This window comes from Symphalangus syndactylus, chromosome 10 (genome assembly GCF_028878055.3).
Source record: "Symphalangus syndactylus isolate Jambi chromosome 10, NHGRI_mSymSyn1-v2.1_pri, whole genome shotgun sequence".
Lineage (NCBI taxonomy): Eukaryota > Metazoa > Chordata > Mammalia > Primates > Hylobatidae > Symphalangus > Symphalangus syndactylus.
In genome coordinates this window covers 12,601,207-12,622,605 of record NC_072432.2, presented here as the reverse complement: position 1 = coordinate 12,622,605, position 21,399 = coordinate 12,601,207, and the positions used below count along the sequence as shown (strand labels likewise).

The following is a 21,399-nucleotide window of genomic DNA, read 5'->3' as shown; positions in this document are numbered from 1 at the left end:
GTCACCCAGGCTGGAGTGCAATGGTGTGATCTCGGCTCATTGCAACCTCTGCTTCCCAGGCTCAAATGATTCTCCTGCCTCAGCCTCCCAGGTAGCTGGGATTACAGGCTCCTGCCACCACATTCAGCTATTTTCTGTATTTTTAGTAGAGACAGGGTTTCACCATATTGGCCAGGCTGGTCTCAAACTCCTGACCTCATGATCTGCCCACCTCAACCTCCCAAAGTGCTGGGATTACAGGCGGGAGCCACGGCATCCAGCCCACTTTTAATCTTTTTTTTAATGTTTAATTTTTTTATTGGTACACAATAGATGTACATACTTTGGGGTACATGTGATTAATACATTCATATAATTTGTAAAGATCAAATCAGTATAACTGAGATACCTATCACCTTGAACATTTGTCTTTTCTTTATGCTAGAAACATTCAAATTAACTTTGAATCTTTGAATTCGGATGTTAGCGAGTCAATGTTGGTTTAGTTGTGATGTCTCCTCACCTGTGGCTTCTGGCCCTGCGTGGGCATGATGGCTGGTGTGTGTTAATCCACATTCGCTCTCTGTACAGTAGCCTTCGATTCCTTCTGTTTCCGGATTTGCCTTCCCCCAGCCACCTTTAAATGTTTTGAAATCAAAACCACGAGGAGATACCATCTCACACCAGTAAGAATGGCTGTTATTAAAAAGCCAAACAAACAACAGATGCTGGCGAGGCTGTGGAGAACAGGGAACACTTACACACTGCTGGTGGGAATGTAAATTAGTTCACTCACTGTGAAAGCAGTTTTGAGATTTCTCGACTTAAAACAGCTACCACTCAACCCAGCAATCTCATTGGTGGCTGTATACCCAAGGGAAAACACATCATTCTATCAAAAAGACACATGCACTCACACGTTCATTGCAGCACTGTTCACAATAGCAAAGGCATGGAATCAACTTAAGTGTCCATCAGTGATGGACTGGATAAAGAAAATGTGGTACGTATATACTATGGAATATTACATAGCCATAAAAAAGAATGCAAGTATGTTCTTTGCAGCAACATGGATGGAGCTGAAGGCCGTTATTGTTAGCAAACTAATGCAGGATCAGAAAGCCAAATACCTCATGTTCTCACTTAGAAGTGTGAGCTAAACCTCGAGCACACACGGATGTACACATGGGACCAACAGACACTGGAGACTACTAGAGGGGAGGGGGAAATGAGTCATGGGTCGAAAAGTTACCTACTGGGTACTATGTTCACCACCTGAGTATAGTATGCCCATGTAACAAGCCTGTGTGTGTACCCGTGTATCTAAAATAAAAGCTAAAAGTAAATAAATTAAAGGCTTTGTTTGCAACATAATGCACATCATCACCTGCACCTATTTCCTTGTGCTTTTCCTCATGCATGTAATTTTTATAAAGTGTGGATTGTAAGTTCTTAAGGAATCTGTAAATGTTTAGAGTGGCCAGTTCTTTTGATTGGGTTTTGTCGTATTTGACCGCATCCTGTCTTGTTCTGATTAATGTCCTCTTTGGACATGGCCCCAGCATTCATCATGCATCCCACAATACAGAGACCTTTGCAGACTGCCCTGGGGACATGAAAAATGAAAGGGTCCATGCGGTTCTATAGGCGTTTACATTCTGTTACCTTGGCAGCTCGGTGCACTGGTTGAGAGTTTTATAAGCAGTTCTTCTAGTCTGATCTCCTGTTGGACACTGATGGTACTGACCAGCTTTGGGGGGCTTTGGGGAAACAGGCACTGCCCAACTGGGCTCTATGCAGTCCTCAGAGTTGGATATAGAGTGGCGTCATTGGAGTAATTAAAAACCCACTTTAGATTTGCAGATAAAAGAAAGTAACAGGTCGCCAGATATTTTGGTACTTCACACCCAATTGATGTATTTGGAAATCGCAGGATTTATTTGCAGCTATTATTTCCTCAGGGATAGACTGCAAATACATTTATTTATCCACTGCTGTTTATCCAGACTGTGAGTTATGAGGTGACCTCCATCTCCGCAAGATAAATTCTGGTATCTGGAGTCCAGCCAACCTCCTCTATTGCTGTGTAGCTGAAGTGGATATTGAAATTTGTTTTCTTAGGAGGCAGGAAAGCCCCATCTCTCTCACATAAGGTTGCTGTGAGCAGGTTATAAAACTGCCGGACCCCTTTTAGGAATGGGGTGTTGCTCACCTTTATTGAGTAGGACACAGGTTCTAATCGTCTGTGGGGCAGGTTTGGATTCTTACCTGCAGGCATCTCTAAGATCATGGCATCTTGAGTACCCCTACCCGGACTCGTACGGGTAAGCTGTGTGCCACCTTCCTCCCAGTAACTGGTAAGCTGTGTGCCACCTTCCTCCCAGTAACTGGTAAGCTGTGTGCTCTTAGACACGGGAGGTGGGGGCAGACTGTGGGTACAGGGTGCTGACTGAAGCCCTGAGATGTGACTCCAGTAGCGAGAGACCTCGTTTTCTGAAGACACCCTGCTGTGTTAGGATGACAGATTGCCTCCCTTACTCTGCTGTGCTTCAGTTAATAGCACCTAGGACGAGCAAAGCGGTGTAATGTGAATTTTTGCTTAGTGTAAATTTAAGCATGGCCAGGAAGCCTTGTTGCCTCTCCCTTGGAAAAGCAATTTAGCCTGCAGAAAATAATTAAATCCGTGGTATCTGGCAATAATTAGAAATTCGAAACGGGGAAGGTTAATTGTTTCCGTAAGATTTTGGTTGCCCAATAAAATGCTCCAGGAGCGCATCCGGACGGTGGCTGAGGTCATTTACAATACCGTGGCTTTCAATATTTTCATCTTTCTCCCTGCAGGATCACGCAGATTTGCGAAGCCATTTCTTCACAGTTGGGATGAAGCTTGAGACAGTGAATATGTGTGAGCCCTTTTACATCTCTCCTGCGTCGGTGACTAAGGTGGGTTTTCCTCCCTCGCTCTTTGACCCAACCCCTAGAGTGGATCAAATTAAGCCTTTCAACTCAAAGACGACCAGATGAAATATATTCGTGCAAGGCTATCAGCAATGCCAGGCGAAGCTAGGGAAGATTGCCGCCCCTCCAGTCCAGCGCTGCTTTAAGCTGTTTTTATTACTGGTGGCACAGAGTGACTCTAATCAGATGCCGCCTCTTATCATGGATAGGGTGAATTTTTCTTGTCTTCTGTTAGTTGTCCACTGACGAGTTGCACGTTGTAATCATTACAAGAGTAATTGGTTCTTCCTGCACAGGTAGTAGTAAATATGATGTTTATACTTGGAAAATACATGAAAATGGTGCAAAGCAAATACTCACCTCCTATGTCTCAGCATTTCTTTGTTCTTTGTCTTATCTGCCCTCATTGACTAAAGAAAGACTCACGCTTCTAAGATCTACAGATTCAGAATAAAATTACCTTTTAACATAAAGACATTTTTATAATGATCTGTTAGTCTTTGAAGATTGTAATATCCCAGCGGGTCATGGTGGCTCACATCTATAATCCCAGCTCTTTGGGAGGCCAAGGTGGAAGGATCACTTGAGCCCAGGAGTTCAAAACCAGCTTGGGTAACATAGGGAGACCCTGTCTCTACAAACAATAAAAAATCTTTAAAAAACACTATAATATCCATTCCCCATTAAAGAAGTTTTAATGACATAACCTCTGGTAAAATCAAAATGGCTTGTTTCTACCTTAAGTGTTCTCTTACAAATGGCACGGGAAACTTAGCATTCTTGGCCAATGTGTGTTTTGGTGAATGGTCTTTTGTGTACTTCACTAGGAGAATTTAATTAAAGATTTAAATCTGTTTTAATTTCTTTTTCTTAAGGATGTGGGATTTTCTTTAAGGAAAATCACTTTTCATGCAGTGATTAGTGTTTGTTATTTGAGTCATGGGTTTTTAAAAATTTATGATTTGGTAACACTTGAGGAATTTAGTAGTGATAATGTGTTACAGAATATGGAAATTGGTTATAAAAATGAAATGCTTTCTAAATGTTTTTTCTTTAGTGAACATAAATTATTTTTATAACCATTAAAGTAGCTTATTTCAAGGATGACTTTAGGAGCTGGGCACGGTGACTCATGCCTGTAATCCTGGCACTTTGGGAGGCTGAGGTGGGATGATCACCTGAGGTCAGGAGTTTGAGACCAGCCTGGCCAACAGGGTGAAACCCCATCTCTACTAAAAATACAAAAATTAGCCAGGTATGGTGGTGCATGCCTGTAATCCCAGCTTCTTGGGAGGCTGAGGCAGGAGAATCGCTTGCACCTGGGAAGCAGAGGTTGTAGTGAGCTGAGATCTTGCCACTGCACTCCAGCCTGGGCGACAAAGTGAGACTCCATCTCAAAACAAACAAGCAACAACAAAAACAAAAAGAAACTTTAAATATTTAAGGTTATTTATTTAAAGAAAAATATATTGGCTTTTGCTTTATAATCTGGAGGTTGAAAGTCATGTATTCCTGATTAGCATCCGTTAAAAACCTTTTATGTGAAATGGCCTTTGGGGTTCTTTACTGTGTATCCTGCCATTTGTCGGATATTTTTCCAAAATGGGCAAATGGTACCCTGTTGAATCCTAGCCAGAATTCCCCTTTGTTTCGTTAGTGGGTGCTGCAGTCATGCCAGCTGCCCATCTGTCTGCAGATGTATCACACTACAGAGTCACTTCACCTGGTATTTATCAATTAAACTCAAAAGAGTTGATGTGCATAGCCTGTCAGTGGTAGTGTCTCTCACCATTCTTTTTTTTTTTTTTTTTTTTTTTTTTTGAGACGGAGTCTTTCTCTATCACCCAGGCTGGAGTGCAGTGACATGATCTCGGCTCACTACAACCTCTGCCTCCCGGGTTCAAGCTATTCTCCTGCCTCAGCCTCCTGAGTAGCTGGGATTATAGGCGCCTGCCACGGCGCCTGGCTAAATTTTGTGTTTTTAGTAGAGATGGAGTTTCACCGTCTTGACCAGGCTGGTCTCGAACTCCTGACCTTGTGATCTGCCCACCTCAGCCTCCCAAAGTGCTGGGATTATAGGTGTGAGCCACTGCACCCGGCCTCTCTCACATTCTTATGCCTTTAAATAATTCTTATGCCTTTAAATAGTTGTAATATGTAATGTTAGAATGTGTCTACTAATCAAAATTAATTTCAGCCCAAATATCTTTTTCTAGTTGGATAGACTTCCAGTGATAGTTGGTTTTTCCCAGTAAATAATTTTCTCTAAATAGATCTTATTGAGGGGAGGGAGAAAGTATTTTTACTGATTTCTAAACTGTGTTTTCCTTTTTATTTTGCTTTTTCTTACCCTTTGTAGCAAAGATAAAATAGGTCATGCTGTTTCGTGTACACCCCTCCTTCTCTTACTGACCATGTTTTGTATAATGCATGGATTGGGATGTGTGCATCTGTCTTTTAGAACCTAGGTAGGCACCTCCCCAGGTTCAAGACTCATCTTCATGTTATGAGGTATCAGAATACTCTTAGCATAGAAGATATTTATAGTAATTAAATGTATTTCTCTAAATACGGGGAAAGTACTTTGGAATATTATGTTTGAAAATATAACACACTGTGCTGTCATTACTCATCACAATGAAAATTTCATTTTTTTTCCACCTTGGGCCTTTTCTTGGTGGCATAACTGTTGAAGAAATATGTAAATGATGTTACAGCAAACAGACAAGGATGCACACAAGGCATGTAGTGGATCCAGTGTTAAATGATGAACCTCCAGCAGTCCAGCCAGGGTGTGTTTTTGGTGTTGAGATACTGGCAGATGGTGATGATGTCATCTGTGTAAGCGAAGTGTGTTGTATTGATTAGAGGAAAGGATACTGGCATTAGAAGCCTTGTGTTCTGGTTCTGTTTCTGCCATCTCTTAGCTGTGCGGTCTTGGGCAAGTCAGTTAACTGCTCTGGGCATTAGTTCTGAGTCCTGTGGGTTATGGACTGGACAGAGCACAAAACAGTGCTTCGGACTATTTAGGAACATGAGCCCTGACGGATTTGATGAAACTTACTAAGCTTTTCCTTTGGATGGAGCGTTCCCACGTGAACATACATTTTAACGGTTGTGGAAATTCCTTCTTTACAGGGTACCGCAGCTCCACCAAAATCACATGCTCTTTATATACATATGTGTGTGAGTATGTGTATGTATGCAAGATAGACTAAATAACAGTAATTTAACAGATATTTATTGAGCATTCATAGGCTCAATTCTGGACAGTGTTCCCATTGTGGAGCTTATATTTTAATGGAGGGAGACAGACTATAAACAGAGTCAATAAGTAAATAAATCTAGTATGTTACGTATTAAATGCTAAGGAGAAAAATACACCAGGGCAGGGATGTTGGGGTCCTGGGACTGTGCGCCCCCATAGCAGTGAGGACTGCAGGAGGCCTTGGTGTTATTTCCCTGTTGGTAGGCACTTGGCTGTGCACCCTGAGCCAGATCGCCGCGTATCAGTTTTCAAGCTTGTCCAGTGGAGTCCAGGTGCCCAGCAGAGTGAAAATGATAGATTTGGAAGGATTTTCATAATCCTTTCAGGTGGAGGGAGGATGAGATTCTCAACAGGGCTCTCGGAGATGACCTCGCTGGGAAGGCCCCATCTGATCCTTTGTTGCTTGAAGTTGACTTTCACAGGCAAACCTTCAGTAAACTATTTACCAAAATTAGCACAGGCAAGAACAGAAGTGAGTTTCCTTTCCTGCTTCACTTTGAACTAAATTGCTTCTAGAAAAAAAATGAAGGAGCCAGGAATCATAGCTTTGTAAAACTCTCAAGGTTTCCTAAGAAAGACTGGGTTATGTCTGTTGAATTGGGAAAGGGATCTTTTTTTCTGGCCTGTTTTAGATACTAAGTTATTTAAATCCATCATGCTTTTCAGTGATGGTCCATCTGATTTTTACCCTCTACTTTGTTTATTGGCATGCCTTGCTCTTATTTCTTCATTGATGTTTCTTCTTATATTTAGTGGACATTTATCCAGTTCCTATGTACAAAGCACTTTATATGCATTTGGGAATACTTGTGTTAACAAAAAGACATCACTCCCCTCTAATAACTTATGCTCTATGGCATTGGAAGACTGATATGTTATCAGTCTAGGAAGGAATGAGAGTTTTCCATACAGAAGTTGAAGTCTGAAATTTTAGGAGCACAGAGTGAGGGTGGTTTATTCCAGCCAGGTCAGCAGCATTGAAATATGAGATGTACCTTGAAAATGCACTGTGTTTTGATAGCTTAAACATGGCGTTGGGGGATGTTGTAGTCCATAAGGCTTAGTGTGAATGATTTCCTCGGGCTGGAGGGTGGAGTGTTCTGAGGGATAAGGTGGAGGATGAGGCTAGAAAGCTCCAAGCCAGATCTTGGAGATTCTTGAGTGATCTGGTGTAAAGAGTTTGGTGCTGGCTGTGGATACGGAGAAACGGTTTCACTTTTCAGTTCCTGTCGTGGCTGTCATCTAAGCTGGGGTTTGTCTGTCTGACTTCCTCCGTTCATTTTTCTTCAAGCTATGGCCATTGATTTACTTCTCTAAGTCTTTGATTTTGTTCATTCTCACTCTTCCATATAACCTAGTTATTTATCTTTCCATTAATAGGACCACAGCGGTCATTCTAACTTTTTATCAGCTGAATTAATTTAGTAATAGACATTGAAAATGCCAGTTTGTATTCAAATCATTTTGACGAACTATATTAATTGCCTTTGGAAGCTCTGCCACTATTTGATACTAGCATTATATGTAACTCTAAAGAATTAACCTTTGGCTCCCCCCTTTTTTTTCTTTTAGGTTTTTAACAATCATTTTTTTCAAGTGACTATTGACGACCTAAGACCTGAACCAAGTAAACTGTCGATGCTCTGCCATGCAGATTCTTTGGGGATTTTGCCAGTACAATGGTGCCTTAAAAATGGAGTCAGCCTCACTCCTCCCAAAGGTTTGTATTCTGTGAAGGTGTGCAGGGTCTGGCGATTCAGGAGGGTGTCTTACTGTCATTGAAGTAACGCCTGCATTAATCTGGGGAGGCTGGTTGTGTAAAGGGTTTCGATGTAGTAGAAATAGGGTGCTCTTCATCAGCTTGACGTAGGTGTCAGTTACAGCTCCATCCCTTGGCGAGGCAGGTGGCCTTGGGCTTCTCACTTCTGTCCACAGGAGTTTCCCCATCCGTTACCGCATTATTGGCAGATGTGCTACTGTTGTGTAGACATAGAGGGTGCAGCATTGCTAAGTGATTGAGCTCAAAGACTTGAAAGTGTATGAGAAGTGGCTTTACAAATGTAACACAATGTTGGTGAAGCATTTCTTTAGAGTTTTCATTTCCAGTGAGCTAAGCTTTCTCCAGAGTCAATTTGCTTTCAGATGTCCAAAAATTAGATGGTATAATACTTTAAAATAATTACACTGGGAGCCAGGATGCATTAAAATAATTTTAAATTGGGATTCAAGAACCACATTGTTAGTGAGTGCCACTCTTAGAGTTTACCAGTGTGGTTTGTTGTCCCTTATAGGCCTAAGATTTATTCAGGAAGAAAGCAGTAAGATGAGAGGTGAGACTGAGAGAAGAATAATAAAGGTATAGTAAGAAGAAGAAAATTGGAAAAAGATGAGAAAAGTAAACTTATCGGGGAGGATTTTAACAGACAACCTTAAATAATAAGGGGTTTTGTACTAACCTTTCCAGATCTCTAGGGATTGCATTGCTTGGGACATTAGCCCTACTGGGAGAATCATGCAGTTCCCACAGGTTAAGTCCCATCTTGCCTGGTGGCCTCGCCACTCTGTTTACATCATTTAATGGTGCCTGCCTGCTTACCTTTACTATGACTATACTCTGCTGGGCTTTTATCTCCATTTTTTTCCACATATTTGTCCTTATGGAGGAGATGCTTTTGAGTATTTCCATTTCAGCTTTTGACTCTTTGGGTCAAAGTTGTGCAGTCATGGAGTTCGGCCTAATGGTAGATGGTAAACTTACACAGAACACAGTTTACCAGTCACTGTTTTTAATGCCTCATCCATTCACTCCTCAAAGTGAACTATGAAGAATCGAAGTCACAGAGAGTTTATATAACTTGCCCAGGGTCACTTGGATCGTAGGTCTCCAGGCAGAGCTTGGGTCCTGGGACTGTGTTCCCTGGTTGCGGTGAGGACTCCAGGAGGCCTCGGTATTTGTCTCTCTGTTGGTACACACTGGCTTTGCACCCTGAGCCACATCACTGCTTCAGTTTTCAAGACTGTCCAGTGGAGACACCTGTGGGAGTCTCCAGGTGCCAGCAGAGTTAAAATGATAAAAGTCGAAGGATTCTCATCCCTTTAATATGGCCTTGCAGGAGTCATATTATCAGTGACCTATTGGTAGTATGTGGGAAGTCCTTCGCTGCTGTGGAATTAGCCATAGGTCCTATAGAGTTTGAACACCCTGTGGGCCATCTTCCTTTGCTTCTTTTGGACTTTTCTCATGGAAGCATGTGTGGGGAATGGGTCCTGTGTCATTATCATAGGAAGAATTTTTCTAGATATGTAAATGCTACCTGGTTAGACTTTGCTCATTCCTTGATAGTATTAGAATCTATTGTATTTAAGAATTTTGAAAAAATGGTTGGCTATTTCCTCATTGAGTGAAAAAAAGGAAAAGTATTTATATCAGCATTTTGGCTGCTTGATCACTCCATTATGGCAGAGGTTTCATAGTTGTCAATGTTCTCAGAATTTTAAAATACATTTTCTATGAATTACATAAAAAGATCGTTGACATAGCTTAGAAGTTCACCAGGAAAATGGATGTGCCTATTTGGATACTTGAGTTTTATGATATTAAGAAAATTGTTTTACATTAATGTAACTGAACTGTTAAACATTCAATGAAAGGACTGTACAAAGATATAAAATTAAATATTTTTATATTTATGGCTTTTTATACCTAGTATTTAGTTATGATGATCATTTCTTCTTTTTTATCCAAATATTTGTGATATTTGGTGAGGTGAAATTATCTTCATGCATTCTTCCAAACCATTCCTTTCTCCTGTTGAAAGTGAAATTTTCTTTTTCAAAAACTCAATATTTCTTCATGGATATTATGTACAAATACGTACTACACATCAGCAGAATATTGAGTAATGGTGGCTAGTACCTTCCAATAAGAAACTATGACTCTTTTTAAACCATTAAAGCATTCAAGAAGTGGTAAGTATCATTAGTTCAGTGTACTAGTCTGTTTTCATGCTGCTGATAAAGACATACCTGGTACTGGGTAATTTATACAGGAGAAGGGGTTTAATGGACTTACAGTTCCACATAGCTGGGTTAACCTCCTATTCATGGTGGAAGGCAATGAGGTGCAGGTCACATCTTACATGGATGGCAGCGTGCAAAGAGAGGGCTTGTGCAGGGAAACTCCTGTTTTTAAAACCATCAGATCTTGTGAGACTTATTCACTATTATGAGAACAGCACAGGAAAGACCTGCCCCCATGATTCAATCACCTCCCACCAGCTTCCTCCCATGACATGTGGGAATTGTGGGAGTTACAATTCAAGATGAGATTTGGGTGAGGACACAGCCAAACCATATCATTCAAGAATGTGGTAAATATCATTAGTTCAGGAATGTTTTCTTGAAATAGTAGAATTTTTATTCGTCAGTAAGAAAAAGACCAGCAACTTACAGGAATGTGGACAAGGAATAACCTCAGAAGAGCACACAATACAAGAAGCTCAGCGACACTTGGGCAAACTTATAATAAGAGAAACACAGATGAAGAAGAATCCTACTGAAGTGGCGTCTGCTTATCAGATGAGATAGAAATCCAAAGGAGAAGGAACAGGAGAACCTCAGCTTAGTGAGATGGTGGAGGATAAAGATTCTCAGACATTGCCATTGAGAGTGCAGGAAGGTGCAAGCTGTGTGGAAGGCAGTTTGGTGGATTTTGCTAAACTTTTATTTTCCCACTGACTCAGTAATTCCACTTCTGGAAATTTCCCCTTAAGTTATAATGTAGAGATCATCTGCATAAAAGTTTGTTTTTTTTTAGCATTATTTATAATAGCAAAAGAGTGGAAAAATTCAAGTACTTATCAGTAGGATATTGGTTAAATAGACTTTGGAGATCCTTCTAATGGGATCTGTGCCATTGTTGAAAAGAATGAGGGACGTCTCTATGAACTGATGTGGAAGGCTGTCTGAGATACACTGTGAGTGGTACAGTAGGTATCGTATGACACTTTCTATGTTAGAGAAGAGGCAAAACAGTACATATTAGTGTTTGCTCATATTTCTGTACTTACATAAGAAACTAATGAGAATAATTATTAGTGTTTTTCGGGTATGGGGGAGAGCGGTGGGAAATGTGGCATAAGGGATGAAGGTAGACATGACGTGTAATAATACTATTTTTATCTTTTTTTTCTTTTCTATCTAAATAAATGTATTACCTATTAAAAATAAACATTATTAAAAATGGAGGGTTTTTATAACTGCAAGGGATCGTAAAGATGATTTCATCAACCTTACTTATTTTATATCTAGAGAAATTGAGGCTCAGTTGTGTTAAATGACTTTTCAAATCCTGGTACAGGGGTGTTGGGTTAAAAACCCCAGACTTAAGATACAAAATCTAATGCTTTTCCTACACAACCATATCCACACTTCACTGCTGTTCTGTCTTGCTGATGTTTTGTAGTGTTCATCCTTCTTAGTAATTCTAGAGAGTTTGGGGGACCTAAAGCAACCTAATTCATGTCGGTGGACCATGGCTTTACATGATTCAGATGGTCAATATGTCAAAGCAGTCAGAGAATTACAATTTTAGGGAATAATTTTACAAGGGTCTGTGGTTAAAAGACAGTCATGGCTTCATTCATTGACTCCCTTACAATCTTGTGAGAGTGCAATATGTTTATTTTTGTAATTAAACTGAATGAGCATTTAGAGGAGGAGGTGGTGGTGGTGATTGTGGTAGTGGTGTTTTATGGTTTCCTTTTGAGGTGGTTGGTTTCACATCTTACATCTCAACACCGGGATTAAGAGTCATGTTGTAGAGATGTTTCAAAGACCATTCTTCACTTTACGAATGTATGCAAGTCGAAGCTTTTTTAAAAATAAAAGGTTGTTGTGTCTAAATTAAATTCTTAGGGTGACACGTAGAATATGTGGGATTTATTATACATATTGCCAAGTGATTTCAGATGTTTTCATGTGTGTATGTTTCCCATGAATGTATTGTGTTGTCTGGATTTCTGTTAAAAACATAGATGCTGCCTACAATTACAGTGTGTTGCTCAGCTTCAAAAAGAGGTTGGGAAGCAGCTGTTGAAATGAAAGACTTCTGGTGGTGTAGGAGAAATATATGCAAATAACACAGATATTTTATTATACTGTTTTGACTCTGTTCCTACTTAAAAAAAAAATTGTCCTCACACCTTAGAGACAAGTGAGCTAGAGTGGATAGGAGTTTTTCAGTGTGGCTTTCTGTGTAGTAAGGATTTTCCTGGTAAGCAAAAGTTAGAACGTTGGAGATTTTACTCAATTAGTTTAAACCCAATAAACAGCAAGTCAGTTTCTTAGGCACGATGAAAAGTGATCAACAAGTAAGTAGATCACCTAAGCAAAAATGTGTATAGGTTATCAACCATGACTTGCTATTTTAAAATTATTTCATTAACCTTTCTTGTGTAACACCAAAGATTAATTGTATAATTAGTGGAGGAAAAGTTCCACCCAGGAACTTTTGTAGAAAATGTTCAGCCTTTAAGTTTCTGCTGTAAAAGGTGTGAGCAAAGGCTGAAGTAATTGGCTTACGTTAGCACTGATTTGTCTCTGTTTGGCTGACCATTTAATAGACACATAAACCATTAACACAATTTAGGAAGTAAAGGTGTATTTTAATTATTATTGAGACACAAAGCAGGGAACCGTAAGTGATATTCTCTTTTCCTAAAGAAAAACCTCAGACACTGACTGATGAGCTTAATCCGTTTTGTCACTCATATTTCAGACATACCAAAGGGGGCAGAAAATAACATAGACACTCATGGCCCTACCACCTTGCTTCAACAGATGCTCTCATTCTGCCTTGTTTGTTTCATGTTTTTCAACAATGAAATATGAAACATGAAAGCATTATGGATATAATGAAGACCAAGTCATCCTTAAGCCTTCTGTTTCTCATGCCCCATACCTCACCTATCAGGGAGTCCTGTCCACATTTTCAGAATCCCACTGCTTCTCCTCACGACCACCTGGCCCAGGCCACTAGTGAGTCTCACCTGGTTCCTGCAGCAGCCCCTTGTTTAACTCAGGGGACTCTCAACACTGCACTCAGATCCATTGTGTTAGAACATAAACCATGGGTCCCTCTGCTTGGACTGTCCAGTGCCTTCCACCCCCCAACCAGTGTCCAAGTCAAGACTATGGCAACAGCCTACAGCACAGAGCCGTGCTGACTTCCACTGCCCTGTCCAGCCTCATCTCCCGACTCCCCGCTCAGTCTGTCCCAGTCATTCTCATCTCCTTGATGTGGCACCTGCTGTTCCCTCTGAGCAGACGCCCGTCACCTGACTCAGTCCTGACTCAAGTGCTACCTGCTTGAAGTCATCTTTCTGGGCTTCCCTGTTCAATCTCAATAGCAAACAACCACTCCCAACATTTGCATCTCCTTCCCTGCAGTATGTCACAGACCTTATCATGTAATACACAAAGTCATATATACTTCCCTTGTTTGTCTTGTTTTTCATTCATCTCCCCCACTAAAATGAAAGATCCACAACATCGGGGGTGTTTGTCAATCACTCGCTAGTCATCCTCAGTAGCTGGAATAGTGGGTGGCACTTGGTAGGTATTTGTTGAATGAATTGAAGCTCTGTCTGCATTCTCTCCCACCCCTAGCCCTTCATCCCTCATCCTCCACAAGGTGAGCTCCCTCCTAAAGATTACATGCTTTTATGACATGACTGCATAGGCTTCTTTGTTTATGCCTTACCAGTATCATTGTTTTTATTACCATCAAATTAAAATAGGCCTTATTTGACTATATGCATATATAATACGCTATGCATATCTTTATGTAACTTTTTAATGTATTAACATTTTTCAGATTTTTTTTCCATGTTGGGGCATGTAGATTGTTTATTCATTTTGCTTGCTTTATGAATATACTGTAGTATTTGAAAATTCCATTTTCTATTGGTGAACATTGAAGGGATTTCCAGGTTCCCCTATTGCAAGTGATCCCCAAATGTACATCCAATGTCCCCAAGTGTAAGAGGTGCTTTCAAGGGATATTCCTAAATGTGGAATTGCTGGAATTCCGTAGATAGTACCAAATGGTCTCCACGTTGTGTCAGTTTACATTTCTAACATGGTGTTTGAGCATCCCCATTTGGTGTCACCCTCCCTGTTTTGTGGTATTCCCAGGGTTAAGCATGGCCCCTCTGAGGGGAGTGAAGTGGATCTCCTTGTTTCACTGAGGTGGTCCAGATCACTAGGATGGTTGCGCACTGCATCCTACCCTTATTGGCCATTTGTGGTTTTCTTCGGCCCATTTTCTTTTGATCGTAGAAGTAGTTTATATATTCTAACACGAATTCTTTCTCAGCAATGTGCTTCACACATATAATAACCTAGTCTGGCTTGTTTCTTTGCTTTTTAATTTTTTTTAATGCATATTGAAGTAGTAAATTGTAATGTAGTCAAAACAGCCATCTTTTCCTGTATGCATTGTTTATATATCTTTAGAATTCCTTCCTACTGATGTGTTTTCTTTAAAACTCTTGCAGTTTTACTTTTCCATGTTTGGCTCTGTAACCTACTTGAAATTGATTTTTGTATTGGCATGAGGAAGGAAAACTATCTTATTTTTCTTGCTTGAATTGAATTGAAGTTTTTCATTTCCCCACTTGTCTCTGCATCATTTGTTGAATGGTCTGCTCTTTCCTGTTTGATTTATAATGCCACCACTGTCATGGATCCATCCCTTTGAGGGTGTGACTCTTAACCCTGTTCTTTGTTATTCTGCCTCTTCAGTCTGTTTGTATAGCCCTGAACAAATTGTTATTACTTTATAATAATATAGTCTTGATATCTCTTAGTTGAGTCACTTTTTTCTTATTTTTGTTCAAAATTTCTTGGTTATTTTTGGCAGGTTATTCTTGTACATTAATTTTAGCATTGGTTTGTAAGTTTCTATAAAAAGTCCCATTGGATTTCGGCATTGCGTTGAATTTATAGATTTAGAAAAATTGATATTTTCTTATATTATCTTTTTATAGCTTGCAATCTTTTCTTGGAATATTTCCTAGGTACCTTATCCTTCTGCTTGCTGTGGTGAATGGGATTTCTTTTCATTTCTTATTGGCTGTCAGCTGGTATAAGAGAATACCACTAATTTTGTATATTTATGTCATATCTAGCTACCTTTCTAAACTGTCTCAAAAACAGTTTGTGTAAGATATGGACTTATGTGATACTTGACAGTTTGGGAAAACTGTCTTATAAACCTATCTGGAGCTGTTGATGTTGTTGGTGTTTTACTGAATGTGAATTTATTTCCTTTAGTGGATATAAGTTTAGTCAGGTTAACCATTTGTGAGATAGTTTTGGTAATGTACATGTTTTTTACAGTACTGTCTGTTTTAGCTGTATTTTCAGATTTATTGTCACATAATTTGGTCAGGTGAAGTTTATTTATTGAAGTATTCAGATATTCTATATCCTCACTGTATTTTTATCTGTTGTTCTGTAAATTTCCAAATGGTACTTTAAAATATCATTTTGAGATTGAGGATTTGTTAGCTTCTCTTTGTTTTGTGATGGATATGTTTGTGCAGGGTGTGTATGTGGGGTGTATGTGTGTGTAATGTGATGTGTATGTGTGGTAAGTCTGTGGTATGTGTCTGTATGTGTGTGCTGTGTGGTGTGTGTGGGGGGAGGTATGTAGTGTGTGGTGGTATGTAGTGTGTGGTGTGAGTGTGTGCGTTTGAAGTTGTGTTAAGGTGTTCAGATTCAGGATCATTAGACTGGCAGAAGTGCTCTTTTTTCCTGATAAGGTATTTTGTGTTAAAGTTCATTTCTCTGGTCCTCCCTCAAGTTGGTTAGTTTCCTTATGTGGTTTGTGATTGTTGATTGTGAATTAATTTCAGTGGTGGTTGTTATTTATGTAGCAGTTCCATGTGCCCTGGGTTGAAGTCATCTCTTCAATCTGTATTTATGTGTTACTGTCTCTATCCATCCACTAGGAAATTAACTTTATAGGGTCAAGGGTATTTTTTTAATCTCTTTTGTTCACTGCTGCATCCCCAGCACCAAAAACAATGTCTGGTCCACGAAGGTGTCCCTGATTATTCAAGGAATGAGTGGCTGAATTTGATATTAATTTCTCAGTCTGTGTCCCACGGAATTGGAAAGCTGGACCCCACATTCGTGTGTGCCACTGGCCTGGGGAAGTGCATGATCTTTTTTCTTCTTCAGAATCCCAGGTAGGTAGCCCATCTCTGCTGCCTCTCTGATCCAGTCAGCTTAGTTTTTCTGGTTCTATTTTCATAGACTGGGCTGCTGCCTGGGGCCAGCTGTAGATAGTAGCCCCCGGTCCTCCTGCTCATCTCCCTTGAACCAGGCTGTCGTCTGCCCTTTGTGAGCTGCTCACTGCTCAGCTCTGGCTTTCAGGGCTCTTTCAGGTTTTTTTTTTGTTTGTTTTTTGTTTTTTTTTTTGGTGTCTGGAGATTTTCTTCTCTTTTGACTTGGGCTATGTAATTTTTCAAAATTGTATTTCATCTGATATCTGTAGGGAGACTGTCAGATCGTCCCGCCCGGCTACTGGACTTGGAAGCAAGTCTCATTTCTAGCTTTCTGATTCATTCTTGAGCAAAACGGTCACTTTTCACTGAAAAGAGTTGGGATAGTAAAACTCTCTAGGTCATTTTTAATATCTGAAAATACTTCTGATTGTTGATAACTAAGAACCTTTTATGTTTATCCTTAAATTCACTTCATTCTTCAGGATCCGTAAGATATTTTTGCCATTGACAGCTGATATTTATATGATGTTAGACCCCATCCTGGGCACATACCTGTGTCCCGTAACATTGTGTTTATAATTCAAAATAACATGTAGAACATTCCCTCAGCAGAGAAGTATATTAAGTGTCATACCATAACCAAGATTAAATACTTCTCAACGTAATGTTTTAAAAGATAAGGAAGGTGGTATGGCTAGTGCTTATATTATTGTCTTATTTGTTTATCTTCCTTATTTTCTGTTTTTTTTTTTTTTTTCCTGCGCTGTTCCATGAACATAAAAACACAGAGTAATTCAATTGGGAATGAATGAAAATGTCACTTTTAAAGACCAGCATCAAGGAAGGCTTAAAATTGAACATCACCCAAGAATGTGGAGGTAGCTAGAAGATTTCAAGAGGGAGGTTGTAGTTTTTTTAGCAAACAGCATCAACAAGAACAAATGCTTTAGTCAGTCGCTGATGTTTGCTGTCCTGCCTGTAAGCCTGCAATGTACAGAAACTCCTTTGTGAAACAGATGGAGGCAATGTTGAGAAAGTTGTTTTCTGGAATAGACAGACTGGCTCCCAGGACCGGTTCTGCCAGCTGAGGTCTGTGCAATCTTGCCTCCCTGCCTGGGCCATGGGACATTCATCCCCTGAAGGGATGCCACAGAGCCCCTGGCTTTAGTGGGTGTTCAAGGAATGTTGGTTGCCTCAAAAAACAATAAAAACTTGGGCTTGAAAGGAGAAAGATCAGCTTTCAATCGGAAGAGTAAGGCATTGCAAAAATGCCCCGAAGTGCTGCTCTGTGAGTTGTGAAACTTTCTGGGAAAGGACTGAGAACCTGTTCTTAGAACTTAAGTTCTGTTGTATCAACATTTATGCACATATCTGGGTCCTGGTATTTGCTGACTTTGAAGATGATTGTATCACTTTTCCTTTCCAAGGGAGGTGGAACTGAAAACTAAATAAGCTTGCTATTTACACATGCTCTTCTAATATTTAATAGAGTAAACATTCTCTGGGGTGAGGAAGATCGCCCTGTGGAGCTGTTTGCTCTGCAGTAGTGAGATCTTCAGAGCCTTCTTGCCTCACTCTCTGAGTGCCTCTCCATCCTTGCTTTTACCTCACTGTGTTATCAGTGTCAGGCTGTGTGTCTGTTACTCCCAGTTGCTGGAGCCTGAGGATTTTGACATGTTACCAAATTGACATCTACAGTGGTTTTTTAAAGTTCCACTCCCACCACAAACACATAAAAGTGCCTGCTTCCTAACAGCCTTTAGAATGGTGGATTCTTAGTGTTGTTTTTCATTTTGCCAGCCAGGTAGATGGCAAACATGGTATTCCTTTGCTATTTTTGTTTTTTATTAAGATTGTGTATGTTTTTTTCATAGCCACCCAGGATAGAAGAGGAGTTTTTATTCCTGCATATCTCTTTTGTTAGAGAATTTTTTTCTGTAAACCCTTCTCCTACCCGTCTTAAGCCTCCTGAAAAGGGCATATGGCTACCATGAGCATCTCAAGATGGTCCTGATTCACTTCCTCTAGGAACTGGATAAAGTCAGGATTCTACTGGTAAAGCTGGAGGAAGGCTGAGGGGAGGCAGTCTTGGTGTATTTCATGTGCTGAGTGGACTCTGGATTGATCAACCAATGCCTTACTTACCATTTAAAATAGGGCAAAGATTCTGTGTTCTCAAATAATTTTTTATTATTGAAATAATTTAGTGATCATTATTGAAAACCTGGAAAAATACAAAGAGGTCAAAGAAGAAAATAGCCAAGAGTCCCACCACCCAACAATTATTGTAATATTTATTATTAAGGTTTTTGTACATTTTCTCTGGTCTTCGTCTTTGCATATTTTATATAAATCTAATAATTCTGTATATGTTTATAGCAGTCTTTTCATCTAAAGCCATAGCAGTTATTTTTTTTATGAATTTTTTAAAACTACATTCAGTTTCATGCCTGTGTGGCATTCCACAGACTTGGAGAAGTCTCATCTCATTTTCTATTACTGCACAGAAGGTTATTTCATTTTTTTTTCCTCCAGTGTTACTGTTCATAATGCTGTAAGTGTCTTCATGTATAACACCTTTTTCAGTTTTTAGGGTCATTTTTATGGGATAAGTTCCCAGAAGTGAAATGGTTGTGTCAAAGGGTAGGAGTTTTTTTTAATGCCAAATAGTTTTTCCAAAGAATTGTCCACTTACACTGCCAATAATGATGTGTGCACATAGAGCTGTTTTATGTCAATTAATTTGTATCTGAGGGAAATGGGTCATCAACCTCTTCCCTTTTGGACCTGTAAGGGTTGAAACTTCATTCAGAATAAACACTAATAAAAGCTTAAATAAATCTAATGGTTGTGGTTCAACAGTCTCTCAGGGAAACTTGCTGCAAACTTTAATTGCCTAAGGGGTTTTATTTCCTTTCATTTTCTTCTACCCTCTGCTATTTTCCTCCCTCCCTCCAGGTTTAAAATGTGTTTTCCTGGCCACAGTTAAGCCTTAGTACTTCTTGTTCTGTCTTTGTTGATTAATGAGTATAATTGACCCTGTCATCTCTATTATACCATCCACAGCAATTTGTTTTTATGTCGCAGTTATTTTCTGAGCTGTCACAAAACTGCCTTACAAAGAGAGCTCATTATCAGCCCAAAGGAAAAGAATTTGAAATGGTGAAGTGAGTAAAGGTCCCGAAGAGGAGGAGGAGGAAGGGACGGAGGAGTCTAAGCTGTTGGAATGTCAAGGAAATGAACATGTTCTGGGGACAGAATAATTAACTGTTGCTTAGAACATAGCCAGCAAGACTTGATTTTATCTAGAAATCATCAGATTAGAAATGGCTCTCCGTAGACAGAGTGTGGAGGACTGTGTGAATAGATAGAAGGCTTGAATGTAGGTCCAAGAAAACACGGGCATGACATTTTATAGAATGGGTTGAAACTCATTAGAAGTTAGTTATAGAAAGCCCAGCTTAACGTCTTTGTGCGGGGAATAGCAGTGACTTCCAGGTTGGAAAGTTTTATCTGAACATATATGGACCATAAAGATTACCTACATGCCAGACTGTGTCAGAAAATGCTTTGCTATTTTTCTATATAGTTTTCTCTCATTTCCCTCCTCCCCACCCCAAGGATCTCATCTAGTTTTCTTCACTCTTGAAATTAACTCAGGAAATAGCAGAGGTCCAGGAAGAGATAGTGGAACAGAAGGAGATCTTGACTTTAAGAAAGTCCATCTTCCGAAACCCCAGACAGATGGGATCATTGTGTTACAGAGATGTGTCTTCACGATGGAGTCGTGAGGTCTTCTTAGAGGAATGCCTTGTTAGGTAACTGCTCATCATCCAGCCATGTTACACTTTTCTTTTAGGAGCAGAGAAGGGAATTAACCACGGACAGTTGGGGGAAAAAAGTCCTTAGTAGCAACAGTAAAATAATTAGTAATGGTGGCTCTGAATCATAGAATGCGGCAGCAGAGGGATCTAAAAGCTTTTCTCTTTATTTATTTTATTTATTTTTATTTCGTGCTTTGAGAGACAGAGTCTTGCTCTGTTGCCCAGGCTGGAGTGCAGTGGTGTGATGCTGGCTCACAGCAACCTCCGCCTCCGAGTTCAAGCAATTCTCCTGCCTCAGCCTCCTGAGTAGCTGGGATTACAGGCACGCACCACCACTCCTGCCTAATTTTTGTATTTGTAGTAGAGACTAGTTTTCACAGTGTTGGTCAGGCTGTTCTCAAACTCCTGACCTCATGATCTGCCTGCCTCAGCCTCCCAAAGTGCTGGGATTATGGGTGTGAGCCACCGCGCCCAGCCACTTTTCTTTTTATTTTGTGTATTTGTAGATGAGGAAAGTGGGGCACAGAAGATTTAATCTACTTTTTCCTGGCTCCCTCCCATTACTGGGAGAACTGGGTCTTAAACCCAGATACCCTCTTCTCCAGTTCCAGGCCCTTTGTCCTGTTAGGAAACTTCTCCGTTTGACGTGTCTTGAGGCAAATTCTTCTAGAGTAATATGAGGCTTTGATCCAGGCAGCTCCAGAGAAACTACGCTCAAAGTGGAGGGTTTTCTTAATTGTAGAGAAACTCACATTACATTACCTTGTTTGTGAGATGTGTTCTGTCGTGTTCAAAAAGGTTCAGAAGAAAGTTGGCTTTGGTCCTGTCCAGAAACCTTTGATGCAGGAGCCATTTAGCTGGAGGAGAGGGAGCTTTAGAGAGAAGGGCAGGAGAAAGGGCAGGTGGAAGAACTCCAAGAACCTCTTGGAAAGTGGCTGGAAAGAATTTTCAGCCTTTATAGAATGAAACAGCTGTCTTAAGAAAGAAGGGGACCTGCCACTGATGGTCAGCAGGATATGGGAAGGTCACGGGTCAGTCTCTGGGACCCAAGAAGCATAGCTGTTTTTTTGCTTAA

The 21,399-nt window shown here is 40.1% G+C and overlaps 1 protein-coding gene across 11 annotated transcripts in view; it reads left to right on the top strand.

The window, feature by feature from the left end:
- SFMBT2 (Scm like with four mbt domains 2) overlaps positions 1-21,399 on the top strand; it is a 282,187-nt gene that overhangs the window by 189,631 nt on the left and 71,157 nt on the right. For all 11 annotated transcript variants that reach the window (XR_010113794.1, XM_055296462.2, XM_063610030.1 and 8 more), the window contains 2 exons: positions 2,821-2,922; positions 7,778-7,925. Coding sequence is in view for 10 of the 11 variants with exons in the window: in XM_055296462.2 (XP_055152437.1) it covers positions 2,821-2,922; positions 7,778-7,925 (250 nt within the window). In the remaining variant the exon portion in view is untranslated. The remainder of the gene's footprint in view (positions 1-2,820; positions 2,923-7,777; positions 7,926-21,399) is intronic.